A 16,644-nucleotide genomic window follows, 5' to 3' on the forward strand; every position below is an offset into this window, starting at 1 on the left:
CTGTGGCTGAATGTCCCTGTTGTGGTGGTTATCAGCTATATAGATATGCTATCATTTGAAAATAAAGGTAATTTGAAATGTTACACTTGTCAAGATTAAGCCATATGTGGGAAGATACATTCCCTGTGATATTTATAGAAAATCTGGCATGTCACTTACTGACAAGTACAGATAATCCTAAATATCTCAAGCTGGTTCTTCACACATTTCTAATCTATATCTTTCTCCATAAACTGTATGTTAATTATTTTTAAGTATTTCAAAAGTGGGGTTATCTGAGAAAAATCTAAGACATGCAAACAACTGGTACTATTTATTATGATTTTTACCGGGACTGCCAGGAGGGGCCATTCATTTTGCAGCTCCGGTGTGCCCAAAGGCTCCAGTCCGACCCTGATTGAGGGTGCCTAACTTTTGGCACCCTCAAATGATTGTGACTTTCCTTTTCCTTATAGGTATGTTTCCACATTCTGGGGTTAACAGCTTTAGGAGGGCCCAGAGCATTGGATGGGTAGGAAAGCCTAAATGTCATTTACCGAAATTAGCATTTTAGGGGCAAGTTGTATTTTGATAGATACCCTCTGAACTCTTTTGCAGAATGATAAAGGTTGGGCTTAACCTACTACCCCTACTTGAGACAAGTAGTGGGAAGGGGCAAATGGTGATTGTTGCAATAAATGATGTGATTATGACATCTCAAGAGCAGGGAGAAGACTAATCTGCTTGCACTGCACAACAACATCTATCCATGCATGGCAACCTAAATACATTGGGTCCCAAGGCAGTAGTGATGGGCGAATCTGACCCATTTCACTTCACCAAAAATTTGCAAAACAGCAAAAAATTTGCCAAATGCATTGGACTATGGGCAACACTTTTTTTTTGACATGCAAAATTTTTTTTCACCCATTGTAGTTTATGGGGATCTTTATCCCATGAAACCTGGCAAAAAAATTGTTCATGACTACAAGGGAGACCTGCGTTTTGTAACCCTGTTATGTTATTGTAAGCCATTGCACTGTATACATACATGATTATGATGGAAATTAGTATTATAAAAAAGTATTATTTGTAAGTATTTTTTAAAGTAGATGTATGCTGGCGAGTACAGTAAAGCAATGAAAGCTACATAAGTAAATAAGGTATTTCAAGCTATAGAGATTTTCTCGCATAGAACAGAGTTCAAGACTCAAATCTTTTCATGGCTTCTTAGCAACTCAAGAACAAATAGTTTTTTATGCAGCAAGGAATTTTAAAGCTAAGACTTTGTAGAGCTTCTGATTTCACTGTATGCACAAATTTCAGTCATCTTGATTTGACACGAAATATTAATAGTAGTGATTTGGTACTGGTTCAGCAATGTATGAATGGCTAAAGTCTTTGCTAGAAATGATGCAAGAATGTAAAAATATAAATAATATGTTATAATAAATGGCAGTTCTGGTTTCTAAAGAGTGTTGTCTGGTGAAGATTTGCCACTCTGTGATTTCCACTCCGTGCCTGACAGACCAGTTGAGTCTGAAGGTTTTTACCAAAACAGACTATAATATTAACTAACCAGTATGCTTAATCCCCATATGTATATTTCACTGGAAAAACTTGTTGATAAAGTCAGTCACAGACACAAAGGATTTGTAATGAATGAATACGAATATTTAGTACTTAGAACTGCCTAGCTTTTGCAATAGCATTGAGTAGAAGGGGTTCAAAAATTACACTAACTAGAAAGAACCTGAAACTCTTCATTCAAATTAATATTAACACATATTTCTCATTGTCTCTGTGACTGACCTTCAAATACAGGTTTTTGGCTGTATATATTTAAGATTTTACCTAGGTTTACAGTAAGCTTCACTTTGCCTCCATCAAGCTCTAGTCGAAGGGTGTCTGCAGATTCCTTGGATGTAGTAGCCAGAAGAAGGCCAAATGCTCTCTGGGACATAAAACGCAATGAGACATCCTCTGCTTCTGTATGGGAAACACCAGGGAGCAGGACCTTGAGGTACATGGTTCCATCATAGCTTAGCACCGCAGCTTCTGTTGGGTGAGAATTTGATACATGAGCGATGGAGTAATTTATAAATTAAATATGACATATAAGCATTTGAAATGGGATAAGTCTGTGAAGGTTCTCATTCATCCAGGTCATGGCATATCTATAGTTATAAGTAAAATCAAATGGACTTGCTGTATTTTTTTTCTTTTTCCTTGAAGATGTTTCACTAGTCATCTGAATGGATTTCTCAATTCTCATTTGTACTTTCTTTATATTTATTCTTGTGATTATTTTGACAATTGTTATTTTGATATCAGTTTTGAAAATGTGGGTGTTTTATGAAGACTCCTAAGTAATTGATCAGCTGTGCAATTTGCAAGGATCCACTAGTCTGTGACAATGTATAAAATGTAAGAATTGTAGTCTAATAAGCCTGTGGCCGGTCCCATCATGCATCATTGGTAAGAGCAATATCTACATTCATCTTAACACAGTCCTACTTGTGCTGCATTCATAAATGGAGGCTTCATTTTTTTCACTTCATAATGGAGCAGAAAAACCTGTGTTTCTCCTCTAAATACAGTTCTAGCAGCATTCAGTATAGCTGTATTTATGACCATGTGTTGCTTAAATGACAGACTTCTGTTTTAGGTTATCAGGCTCTGTGTAATAATTCTAAACATTTTTACTTATAAAGTCCTCTATTTAACCATGTCCAAATTGGAATTTCAAGTGTATATTTATTTTTGTCATTTCTCACCCCTCTCACAGCTGTCCCCAAGGTATCCTGTCCCCACGCAGTCACAGATAAAGCGGTTCCAACCCTCACGGCACTGCCCGCCATTTCTGCAAGGTGATGAAGTACACTGTCGCTGTGTTTCCCGAGTACAGAAAGGAGCAAGGCCAGAAGCCCCAGATCTCTCTGCCAGTCTTCTGATATCTCTGCTTTTGCCATCAACAAAGAGGTCCCGAATGCAACCAACAAATCCTAGACCAAGGGATGCTGTCCAGACCTCAGGTGGAAGCTGTAAGTCTTCTCTTGGTTCAGGCAGTCCCCCCAGATACATGTCCCCATCAAGGTCAAGAATTTCACTTTCACCCCCAACCTGGAATGGGGTGTTTCGACTGTTAACGGAGATAGAACCTGTGAAAAATTTGGAGTTCAAAAAGAACAGAAAAGCAAAACATTAAAGACATCAAAAGACATTAAAGAGAAATGCAAAAACTTGAGCATAAGTAGTGTTAGACTGAAGCATTAGCATATGAAATACAGGTACGGACCTGTTATACAGAATGCTCGGGACCTGGGGTATCTCCATAATTTGGATCTTTATACCGTAAGTCTACTAGAAAATAATGTAAACATTAAATAAACCCAATAAACTGATTTTGCTTCCAATAAGGATTAATGATATCTTAGTTTGGATCAAGTACAAGGTACTGTTTCATCATTACAGAGACAAAAGAAATAGTTTTTCAAAATTTGGATTATTTAATTACTATGGAGGCTATGGGAGTTGGCCTTTCTGTAATTCGGAGCTTTCTGGATAACAGGTTTCCAGATAACAGATCCCATACCCGTAGTAGAAAATATGCCATTAACTAGACACTGCATGAACAACTTGCTTTAGCCATAATATGAAGCTGAGGTTAGTCATGATTATAAAGTTCCAACCATTTAGGCATAGCTGAAGTTGCTTTACACAAGACTTTTCCATAGTCATTTAAACCACCTTTCTGCACCTTTCAGCTTTCTACTAAGGCATATATCGGGGAATCAGACAAGTCCTTTCCCTGTCTTTTTGCCTGTGACCTTATCCAGTCAGTTTCTGTCTCCTGCGTGTGGATACTTTGGCCATGTGTGATTCCCCATGATGAGGACAGGTTTTGCTCATGTACCTGCCACATGGGAGCTGCTACTAAGTGCAAAGGAAGAGGAACTTTGGCTGCAGGTAGTGCTATGTGGGGACATATGAGCTCTTGGGGAAAGAGACAAATTGCCAAGGACTAAACTGTGCTAATTGGCATTTTCCAGTGGAGTGTGGGACTGTGGCATTAAAAGACTATGCCAGGGGTTGGGTAGTCCCCACAGGTGCCCCAAGGCAGTGTTTAAATTGTTGCTGCTTGCACTAACATTTAATATTTTTTTGGTATATAAAGTTATAGTTGGTTTTGCAAAGTGAATCCAGGGCCCTGAATTGCAAAGGGTTAATCACTATTCAAGAGAAAGAGTACCAAAATTTAGTTATACATGCTATGGGGTTCTAATGTTCATTATTATCCAAATCCAAAAATAGATGTTAGTGATGGGCGAATAAATTTGGCACGCATGGATTCACAGCAAATTTCTACATTTCACTGCCCGCAAATAAATTTGCGAAACTGCGGCAAAAATTCCACCACAAGTAAATTTGGTGCGCGTCAAAATTATTCGGACACCCATTGACTAATGCATTTGGACAATATAGTCACATGTATAAAAATTGTCGCTCGCGTCAAAATAATTTTGACGTCCATGGTCTTCAATGTGTTTCGCAAATTTTTTTGCTGTTTCAAGAAGTTTTCAGCGAAGCAAAATGGGACAGATTGGGACACTGACTTATAGGCTCAGCCCCAACAGGCACGAAACGGTTAGGCTGTTGTCTATGTCCCAATAAATATTTTTGTACTTTTAACTACCTTTGACTGATTTTTGCAGGGATTCACAACTATTGTTGTTGTTCTTTGGCCTTTAGCCATTACAGTCCATGGTCATAATAAAAGGGCTGCCATTCAGGTGCTTCAGACATTGTAAAGCTCTACCCAAGCAGCAAGAACTTTTTCTAATGTGCTGCAGATCTAGTACTTTCAGACTCTCTATGAATTCCCTGGAGTTGACCCTATGATCAAACATTAGCCTTCTGTTGTTTTGAGATTTGTTTTTACTAAGCCCATTAAAACCCTTACAGTACCTTCTTTCAAAGCTTTCTTTTGGGTACTTCTCACTGAGGTTTAAAACAATAGGGTTTGTAAAATTAATGGTGTTTTTTTTTTATTTAAGCACAGCAATGTACCTTTTATTTTCTCTTATTGCTAATGAATCAGAAAGTTTCTTGGAATGCTCCCCTACTGCTGGTATTCTTTGCATTTAACTGGGGCAGAAATTTGCCCATGGGCAGTAACCCATAGCAACCAATCATTTATTTTCTCTTATTGCTAATGAATCAGAAAGTTTCTTGGAATGCTCCCCTACTGCTGGTATTCTTTGCATTTAACTGGGGCAGAAATTTGCCCATGGGCAGTAACCCATAGCAACCAATCAGTGTTTGGCTTTTTTCAGGCAGCTGCAGGTAGAACAATGAATACAACAATCTGATTGGTTGCTATGGGTAACTGCCCATGGGCAAATTTTCCCAGTGTTGATAAATGACCCCCATTGAGACTAGACAGTTAGAGGGCTGAAAAGAAGTGGCAGATAGTTGGTCTACAGCTATCTGTAGTAAACTATGGCTTCATAAAGCATAAAAGTCATCATCGTTATTAATTTATTAAAAATGTATCTATACAATGCACATTATTTTAAGTCTAAAGTATACAAAAAAAATATAAATACGTATAATTATCAGGTGCTCAGCTACTAAACAATGATTATTTTGTTGAAGAATTATATAAAATGTAATTCCAGGCAACTGTACCATGTGCATTTAAACTTTCTCAATAGTTAATGTTATACGTAAATGGAATTACATGTGAAGAAAGTTCTTGTTCTGTCCTTTGTTCCCTGTTCCCCTGTTCACTGTCATCTATCCTCAAGCCAAGGTTCTAATACCTACAATGCCTTGTACCATTCTCTTATTCTCATTCTGCTTAGATGTTGTTCATAACAAATGTAAGGCATTGTGTAATGTGGTCTGGGTTGAAAGGGGGATCACTACTAACACAAGATTTTAGATGCTTGAGTTGTCAGGGATATCCGGAGGCAATGGCAAAGAATTGCTTAGAGTAACATTTAAAAAGTTTAAATTGTTGGTTGGTTGTCAATTTACACAACACATAGCTAATGATTAGCTGATGTTGAAAAAAAATCATGTTTGCATATAGCTATGTGCATGAACTAACCTTTTCTGCCATCCCTCTGAATGTCCACATGACACCATTCTCCATCATTGACCTTCTTGTGGCTACCTTTAATCTTGATGCCACCAGATCCAAGATCAAGCAAAAGATACAATGTTCCATCAAGTAACTCCACTGCAAAGTAGTCTGCCTTTGGCTGTCTCTCTGGTCTTCCAGTGACCACTCCACCTGGAGCTGTTCCCAATACACTACCACCTGAACGTGGCCTCCCCTGACTAAAGAGAAGGAGACCACTGGGCTCTGTTGTCCTGAAGTCAAAGGATATGGATCCAGCCTTCTTGGTCTCCCAACGTGGCAGGTGTAAAAAAGATTCAGAAATCTGGAATGTGACAGGATCTAGAGAAGGAACATTCTCACAGCGAAATACAAGGTCGCCACTTAGTCTCATTTTTGGATCTCCCTCTGAAGCAAGGCGGGAAAGTTCAAGTTTGAAGTCATTATTTTTGTAGACCACCTAATGAAAACAGTAGGTTGACATGAAATAGCTTATTGTTGTTCAGTTTCCATTTAACAAGGGGGGTATTTATCAAAATCCAAATTTATCAGACCAAACTAGAATCCACGATTTTGAGGATTTATTATTAGTAAAAAGCTCAATTTAGTCGGTTCAGGTAAAAACTCAATTAAATCTAGTAAAACCTCAAAAACCCACGAGTTTTTCCCAAATCTATTTTTCGGATTTTTGTCCAAAAAGTTTGGAGTTTCAGGCTAATTCCAGTACAGACCACAGAAACTTCAAAATAAGATAGGGGCCTCGGCCAATGACTTATACACAACCTCGACAGGACTGAGATGGCGGATTTTCAGAAACGGGCTTTTTGCTGCATCAGGCTCAAAATATTTGAGTTAAAAAAAAAAAACACAAAAAGCCAGACCAGAATTTAGTAAAATTCTGGTTTGTAAATGTTGTTTCTAGTGTTTCCTGTTAACTTATTCGTAAAAGTACAACATTGCTATCCATACCTTTAAAAAGGATGTACATTACTTGGAATAATGTCTTGTAAAGATACTCACATCCTTAAGGCAGCCCATAAAGTTGTTACTAACAGGGGATCCTGGAAGGTCAGCAGTGTTCGGACTGCCCCCTATATAAAAGAAGTCATCACTTCCCAGCATTGTGTAGTCTTCTTGTGTGTATCCAGTTGAAGTTAGAATCCCATCAACTGAGATAGTAACCTAAGGAGATGAGATGGGGAGACAAGGAAAACCGACAGAGACAGTGTGTGGCAATATGGGAGAATAGAAGAAGGTAAGGAGTAAGAGAAAGAGTTTAAAGAGAGAAAGAGGGAGAGGAGAAAGAAAATGATAAGAAGAAAAAAGTTAAAAGGAGGAGCATATAGCTGTTAAATTTTTTTTATGTCTGTTCTGTCTCTGAGGCAGGACCAGCTCTTGACCAATGATGAGGAGGAAGAAGACAGAAATCAAAATAAGGGGGAAGTGAAATACAGAAGAAGGCAGACAAAGAAACAGGAGGTTCAAATAAAAACATAGATGACTAAGGAATATCTAGGAGAGTTGATAAGGATAAAAGAGCAATAAGGTCAATGTTCAGAAACAGGGAGGGAGGGGTGCTTGAGAAATCTGTTATCTGTGAGATTAAGATGTATCGTACAATTGTTCTTTTTTTTCCAAACAAGTCTGTGAAACAATGGATGAGTGTCAGGAGAGAGGTGTAGCATATTCTGCTTGAAAACTATATTTAAAGGATACTATACTGAAGGATTTAATCTCCCCGCTGAAAGAAGACACCTATGAAAAATGTATATTGCAAATCTTCCTTGACTTATGCACAGGCCTGTTGTGTTAGTGCTCTCTTTTATAGAAGGGGTGATGTCTTTTATTTTCATGTGCTTGATATAGCAGTGGATTTTAAATTGACATTGTAAGTGTATGTGCCTTTTATATTCTTTTCCATTAAACAAATAAATATTTGCATTTTTACTTATTTATAATTTGTAGTTATTTTCTTATGTCTACTGATTATTAATATTACGATTAACAGAGGCAAAATTTAACAATGACAAAAAGCTAATCTGAATATTAGCCATAGATCCATTTTAAGAAACGTCAAGGAGCATGTCTCAATGCAAGATTCAGTACATGCACCCTATATATATATATATATATATATATATATATATATTTTCACTTAGGTAGGACTGATGCATGGACACTGCCTTGGCGGGGCGCATCAGCTTATGCATACTTTGTACAAACCATGTAACCAAAAGTGTCTCTTTTTGCCAAATTCAGATAAGTTCTCTTTAATCCAATTGTTCCTTAAAGTTGTATAATGATAGTGCTGGGTTAATTTGTTTAGTTCAGTATATGATATAAGCCACACACCCATGCACCAGACTGATTTTAATTGCAACACATGGATGAGCTGCATTTTTTGTTTTTGTTTATATATATATATATATATATATACACATATATATATATATATATATATATATATATATATATATATATATATATATATACACACACACACATTATTATCATCTATCACGTGCCCATTCTCTCCTTCCCATCACTTACCATTAGCACACATCTGACCTGTATAGATCAAGGGAGAATTAGACTAAATTATAAATTATATAATAATTGCTTTTATCTGTTTAAAATTACTGGGAAAGAAGCCGTTTAATAAATGTGCAATATATTTATTCATTTTGTTTTTTTAAAAACAGTGTGGAATGGTACCAGTTTCCAGTTTGTTGTGTTTTTGTGTTGCTTTACAGCCACTGTTAGTAATACATTGACATGCAATTAGCATTTGAAGTGACACTGTGCTGGTGTTTTTCTTTCTTTGTGTTGGACAGCTCTCAAATACAATCACAATCTATCACAAATCTCCTTTATTATAAATATACTTTTTTAATAGTGAAACACAAAGTCATTGTATATATTCATTCAGAACTACTCTCAACACACATCTGACCACATAATATTTGGCCTCTCTAGGCACCTACATTTCTTTTCACTTGAACAAACCGGTCTCAGATCCTTGGGCAGACACATTATCACTCATAATATGTATTCATCTGTTTATTCATCTGTCTCTTTATTTGCAATGCTTACAAAATGATTGCCACTTTTCTGATTAGTAGGTCTCATTTATGAATAGAAACTGAGCATTAAGCTGTACATCCAAAGTTTTGTCCAACAATAAGGCTTACTGTAAATGTGTACACATTCAGGTGAGCACAGCATTACTGTATATCCATACTCTATGCCCGCTGTCAATGTGGAATGGAATTGCTGTGCGATGCTGCTTGTGCAGGTCATTTTGCATATAACCTATTTTTAAAGGAATGGCTGAGTTGCACCACCCAATAACACACTGGTTTCTCTGCCATTAGCTATATAGGGAAGATGACACTAGGGCTCTAGGGAGGAAACTACAGTACACAGATGCCAACATCAAGTGAATATCTGATAACATGGTAGTATTTATATGCTGTACCCCTTTATAAACACCTTTTGCTGACGACCATCTTTATGTCATAATTCCCCACATTTCCTTTGAGCAGGAGTATAAGAGAAAATATTTCCTTTACAAATAAGAATATTTTCATTCTGCACTGTAAAAGCTTCTTTATTACTTCAGTGGTAAAACAATGGAAATCACTTACAGGGGTTCTTCATTTTCTTATGACCATAACATACCACTCTGGAAATGGTGAAACAGTGCATTCAAGAGAAAGCATACACATTGAGGGAAACATATTTTAACTTCTTGGGCTATAACGGTCAACATATTTTTAATACTATCTTATCTTGGATTAATAATTTATAGGCTAATGCCTATTTAAACATAAGGCTATGTGCACACAATTTATTCACCGAAACGCAGAAATTCACAGCGAATTTGTGCCTGGCAAATTTATTCACCCATCACTATAACTAAGTTACAGTATATATAAAGCTATATATAAAACTCCAAGGTGAACTCATATATTATAACAGGAGGTGCATTAGATATTATAAAAAGTTTCAGTGAGTCATGTGACAGAAATACATCAGTGAACACCAATTTTAACTGATGACATCACTAAGCACTATTTATAAGCATATCATTTGCAGGATAATTATGGCTCTCCTGTTTTATAAACACACAAATTTGGATTGTTTGGAGTCCACAGTTTTCAATATTTTGAGAATCAATTACAGATTCAGTTTAGCATTCGGTCCAATCCCAGTCCTTTTTTTTGCAGGTAAATGCCTTGCCAATTTGAAATCAAATCATATGCTTTTTGATAATTGCCAACTAAAGGAGAAAATTGTTTTTCTTCTTGATTCATTTAATGGGGCAGTATAACATCTTGGTTCAACATTTGAACAATAATTTCATGCAATTTCAGGAACTTGGGAGCTCACGTTATTAACTATAATGACTGAAAACAAACTCCAAAGACTTCAGTATAAATAACCATCAATTTACTAGTGATGAGCAAATTTCTTCACCTGGCATGGATTTGTGATGAAATTCCACACTAAGCCATTGCGAACCTGCAGCAAAGTTCGACCACAAAAATTTTGCCACAACAAAAAATTCACCAAGACAAAATTGTTGCTGAGACAAAAAGCTCACCACAAGAAAAAATGCCCATTGACTTGAATGCATTTGGACAAAAAAGTTTCAGAGACAAAAAAGTCCCCACCATAAAAACACCTTTTGGTGTTAACATTTGTTTGAGGCCTATTGACTTCAATGCATTTCACAAATTTTTCAGGACAGATTCAAATTACCAAATGCACATACTATAAATACATTTTCACCAAGAACATTTCTCCAGGTTTAGACTGGTAAACTGCCATTATTAAGATAAAGCAGTCAGTTTTGCATCTCATTATCTATGTCATCTCCCTCATGCTAATATGCTACCTCTGTAATTTCTTCTCAATAGAGAATTTTCCCTACTACAAATGTATGTGGAAATTACACTGGGAAACAAATTTAAGCCACATTTGCCACATTTTTCTTTAGTAAATATGAGATGTGTTTGTGAAAATATGCCTGGAAAACCAAGGTAAATAAAAAGTCACTGCTGTGAATTCCTGATTTGTAGCTGCTTGGAGATGCTTCTCAACTATCTCTATACAAGGCTTCTAAAAATGCTTTTGCACCTCTGCCTTTTGAATGGTATTGTTCTGTCTCTACTTGAAGTTACTTTTAGCCACTTCTCAATTCAGGAGGATTATACCCTCTTGGAGATCATCAATTGGTCTCTCAAACATCTTGGTGTGCTCTGATTGTCTACGCTTCTCTTCCAAGTGTGCCCATTTGTGGGCTTCATGCTCAGTGTCGAAACATTCCTGTAGCTCTACTTGTAATTGAAGCACCTTTGTGATTGCCTTCTGTATTTCCTGCGGTAGGAACTCGACACTTAATAAAATGATGTCTAATCCAACTTTTCCTCTCATTTCTCATCAAAGTCCTTAAATTCACATAATGTCTTTTGACTTCTTTGAATCCATTTAACTTTTAGTTGTTCTACAAAGATACTTAATACTATAAGATACTACTAAACTAACGTGACAATTCAATTCCACAATATGTCTAGCATTATTTAGAATTATCTCAGTCACTTTATGTATATGCCAACATTGTTTTCAAAACATATAGAGGTATGGGATCCGTTATCCGCATTATGGAGAATCAGTCTCCCAGAGACTCCATTTTAACCAAAAAAATCCAAATTTTTAAAAATGATTTCTTTTTTCTCTGTAATAATAAAACAGTACCTTGTACATGATCTCAACTAATATATAATTAATCCTTATTGGAAGCAAATCCAGACCAGTGGGTTTATTTAATATTTACATGATTTTATAGTAGACTTGTATGGAGACAGATTTGTTAACTGGAAAACCCTAGATCCCATTTTGGATAACAGGTCCCATACTTGTACCATTCCCACATCACTACTGGTTCACTGTGCTCTCTAGAAAACGTCAGACATGCTTTCACATGTTTTCATTTTTTTCTTTTTGAGTATGGATTCTTTCATGCCTCCCTTACTGCTTGTGATATTGTTACCCAATACCCAGGGCGAGAACTAGGGGTAGGCAGAAGAGTCACGTGCCGGAACATTGGGGGGGACAGTAGGACCCAAAGCACATTACTCTTCTGTTAAGCTCTACCCCTAGTTCTGACCCAGTGAAGTGAATAATTGAAGCATCTTTTTCTAGTACTGGCACATATAATGAAGGGGGTAGAACAGAAGTCTGTACTGTACAAGCAGGGGGAACCTGAAAAGGAAGCAGAGTGTTGCAGGTCGCAAGTACCCAGGAGCGGGAGACTGAGTATGATTATGAGCGCTAGGACAAGTAGTAATGCCTACGGCACAAAAACGACTTGGCTTGGCCGTGCCAATACCTACTGTCAACTATGGTGGTGGTAGCATCATGCTATGGGTCTGCTTTTCATCAGCAGGGACTGTGTATCTTTACAGAATAGAAGAAATAATGCATGATGTAAAATACAGAAAAAACTGCAACTAAAGCTAAAACTTGATTTATTGTTTCCTTTCAAGAGATAAATGGTACAGACAAACATCCCTTAATAGTTGAGAATAAGTGTCACTATTTTCACAGGGAGGCACAAAATTATCATCCAGTAAAGCATATCAACCTAGAGCCAATCTCTCTGTTCAAAGTTCGTAAATAGTTTCCTAAAATAATAAATGCTGAAAAGATGCTTCTACAATAATTCAATAATTTACATAGGGGTTTTGAATATTTAGGAAAAAAAACAGTTTCACTCTTTTTTTTATACAACATAAAATATTCACGTCACATTAAAAAAAAAAATCAGGTGCTTAAACAAAAATAACACCCTCCCCCAAATAATTTTATTCTAGTAAAGGTATGGGATCTGTTATCCAGAAACCTGTTGTCCAGAAAGCTCTAAATTATACAAAGGTCAACTCCCGTAGACACCATTTAAATCAGATAATTAAAACACTTTTCCATTATCCTCTGTAATACTAAAACAGTACCTTGTAATTGACCCTAAAGCTGGTAATAGACAAACATTCATTCATTTCAGTCTCCCAATCTACAACTAGCCATTCAGATTAATTAAGTAGGAAAAATAACAAATCAGGCGATGTTCTCGCCATTAACTGACAGACAGCAATCGTACAAAAGTTATGTCTGACAAATAGTAGTGACAGCCATATATCATCAGATAGGCAGTACGATCAACTAAATTACGAATTGCCATGGCATAAAAAATGTTGTTTTGTATGGATATAAAGAGACCCAAATTACAGACCCTTATCCGGAAAACCCAAGATACCAAGCATTCTGGATAACAGGTCCCATTCCTATTTTTGTTACATGTATGGGACCTGTCTAAAGAGTCAATTTTAAAAAGTGTGTTCCTTTGACCCTAAATATAACCCACATCCAACATTACTTACAGTTGCATTGTTTTTGGTGACATTTATTTTGCATGTTGTATTAAATATGGCATCATATGGCATTACTTAGTCTTCAGGGCCAAATCAGCATTAAGGTAGTTGAAATGGATTGCAATAAATGAAATATCTGGTAGTATAGAGGTCACTAATGGCAATTACAATTAGCAGTTAAGATATGTAAATAGGATATTAATCTGTTTGAGTATGATACAGCTAATACTACTTTGCATTTATACCCTACCACTGGTTGAATACAAATGACATTTATATTCTTCCCAAGCTTTTGCTTTACTTAGGACGGTACTTTGGCATTGACAATTATGTGCCCTTTGACATGTTCATAATTAACAGCCCTTCTGACAAGCAGATATTTTTATTTGTGAAATACCTTTTATACTGTAAAGCACAAGATATACCACATCAGCTGCACCCTTTACTGTTTGTTGCACATGCACCACATGAAAAAACCCACAGGCATAAATAATCCTACACACTCATACAATACAAACTATAATATATATATTTCCCTATAAACATATGTCTGCTGGTCAATACCCCAAATAAAGCACACTACAGATAATACAATTAAATAAGTAACTTACTTACCCAGACAAATCTTGTTTTATTGTTATTGTGAATAGATGTTCTTAGTAGGCATATAAAATGCATGGTATAATACATGTCACATCTAGATATAGTCATATAATTTAACTATTACACACCAGCACAGTGTCCTTCCAAAGTCTTCCCAAAGTTGGGATAGAGTGAGGTTAAAGGTTAGCTTAAGGGAGGGGAGAAGCTTTGGGGTAACAGGGCAGGTGGGTGATAAGTTAGGGGAGGTAAAGGGAGGGATGTATAATATTAGTGAGACGTTAGTGGACCCCCTCAGAGGAACAGACCAGACACAAAAATGTTGATTAGTAAACGAGTCATTAATTAGATTTCAGTTTATTAGTAATCAAACCTCAAGTTAAACATGTCACAGATCACAAGAGAGGGGGCATGCAGGAGGGGGGAGGATTTTCATGCGGTTAATTCCTCCATTGACAAACATGTAAAATAATCTTTGGGCAAGGAGGAATTCAATTATCTGGCATGCAGTTAATGAGGCTAATGGAGGTAGGAGAGACCCATTCAAACGCATGCCAAAGCCACATGCCAATTCAGAAATGGTTCAGCCAGGTGTATAGGAAAATAGGCTAGATGGACTGTGCAGAAGAGAAATCAAGAAAAGAAGACGAGAAAAAAATCCAAGTTTCAGAATTAAAAGAAAAGAAACTAAGACAGAGACAGAAATAATATTCATGTGCTAATGTAGGGAAAACCTACTTCAGGTTTTTACAATATTTTTAGAAAATACTTATACTACATGTACATTGCAGGGTTGCAAACTAGTGATCCTAGTCTAGCCATGCAGAGCATAAATGAGCCCTGAAGCATCTGACTTGATCAAGACTAAAGGTGACAATACACGGGGCCTTTTAGTCCAATTCAGCAGTTTATCTGCTCCCCACCTCAGATGGGCCCACCTGACTGATATCTGGCCAAAAATTGGGCACATTTGATTTTACCATGGAATAGCATTGGCTAGTTGATGTGGTCCTTGCTCTGATGGTGGGTACACCTGCGATTAAAGTCAGATATTGTCCACCTTATTAAAATGCAACTAGGAATTCCTAATGGATTAGCAGCAGTTCAAATTTTATAACAGTCATTAACATTTTTGTAACAGAAACAAGAGAGTCTTAATGCACCGGAACATTTATCTATGCCTTTTTGGATTTTTCAGTGTGCCCAATAGCATTAATTTAAATCTAAAGTAATTAAATAAAAGTATTTAAGGGGAGTATTTTTTTCTTAGTAGTAACTATCTTTAATTGCTCCAAAATATATACAGAAATAAACTAAATCTAACTCACAAACACGTGCATTGTCTTTCATTTTATTATGGATCTTTAATTTGTTTAGATGATAGTTAAAGAGATAGATAGATAGATAGATAGATAGATAGATAGAGAACAAAATTAAAAATAGTGGTAGAAAGAGTAGGGTCATGTTAGTGAGGGAAGGAATATGTAAAGGCAATGGCTGTCAACATGCCTAGTTAAGCCCCCACCCCAATACATGCATAGTCTGAGAGGGGTGTGTGATCAATAATGGCAGCCAGACAACAGGGTCTTAAGTGTAGCCCATTAATAAAGATCAAGGCCAGACAGTGGGAAGAGTAGGAAGCTTATTCTGTTTACGTTTGTGAGAGAGAGTTAGCATATGGAGTGGCTTAAACCATAAATTGGACGTATCCAATGTTGTAATGCCTGTTTTTGAGCTATTCCCTAACCTAACAATTTACACCAAAGGCTGCCATGAAAGACCCCCACCCTCCAGCCTCAGCCCATATAAAAAGCAGTGTGTAATGCTGGGATAATATGTTTGTGAGTCAGTGAAATTACTGAGGTATGTGGGCAGGGATAAAGAAGGGATCATATGGTAGGGAATAGGTGGTTGATTAATTAAATAAAATAAATTAGTTTTAAAAATAAATAAATAAGAATGTTTACAGCTTTAAGACAAAAAGTGAGCAAATTTGAAACAAAAAGGAAGAAATGAATGTGTGAAACACACACAACCACAAGATGTCACTATTAGTATGCAAAGCTTTATCTAGAGACCTGCATAATAATGCACCATCTTCCATGTACTGTGCTGAACAACAGTAGAAAAAAATATCTCGCTACACATATAGATTGGCATTGCCACCATCTCCAGGGTTTCCTATGATAAAATGCACTCACATCCAGGGAGACATTTTTAAATCCTAATTGTATCAATAAATTAGGCCAAACACATTAGGAAGACTTCACCATACTCTAAGCATTCATAAGTTTTTGTACAAACTTTTCTTCTTTACTAGAAATTAGAGGAAATCACAGCCTAGCAAGAATAAAATGCTGAAAAGACTGAGAGGCATATTTATTGTGAAAGTGTGAAATTAGTAAAATTTATGTTTAACTTTTAAAAGTTAAACTTTAATAACATAAAAATAGGATTCAATGCAATAGACAAAGCATTGAGGATAATGGGATAAACCTGCAGTTC

The 16,644-nt window shown here is 36.4% G+C and overlaps 1 protein-coding gene across 18 annotated transcripts in view; it reads right to left on the reverse strand.

Annotated features, from left to right (window-relative positions):
* Positions 1-16,644, reverse strand: part of LOC108715117 (neurexin-2-beta) — a 229,696-nt gene that overhangs the window by 120,946 nt on the left and 92,106 nt on the right. For all 18 annotated transcript variants that reach the window (XM_041591550.1, XM_041591554.1, XM_041591547.1 and 15 more), the window contains 4 exons: positions 7,127-7,288; positions 6,095-6,566; positions 2,757-3,140; positions 1,834-2,037 (listed from right to left, as the gene is read on the reverse strand). In XM_041591550.1, the coding sequence (XP_041447484.1) occupies positions 1,834-2,037; positions 2,757-3,140; positions 6,095-6,566; positions 7,127-7,288 (1,222 nt within the window). The remainder of the gene's footprint in view (positions 1-1,833; positions 2,038-2,756; positions 3,141-6,094; positions 6,567-7,126; positions 7,289-16,644) is intronic.

Source organism: Xenopus laevis, chromosome 4S (assembly GCF_017654675.1).
Source record: "Xenopus laevis strain J_2021 chromosome 4S, Xenopus_laevis_v10.1, whole genome shotgun sequence".
NCBI classification, from domain to species: Eukaryota; Metazoa; Chordata; class Amphibia; order Anura; family Pipidae; genus Xenopus; species Xenopus laevis.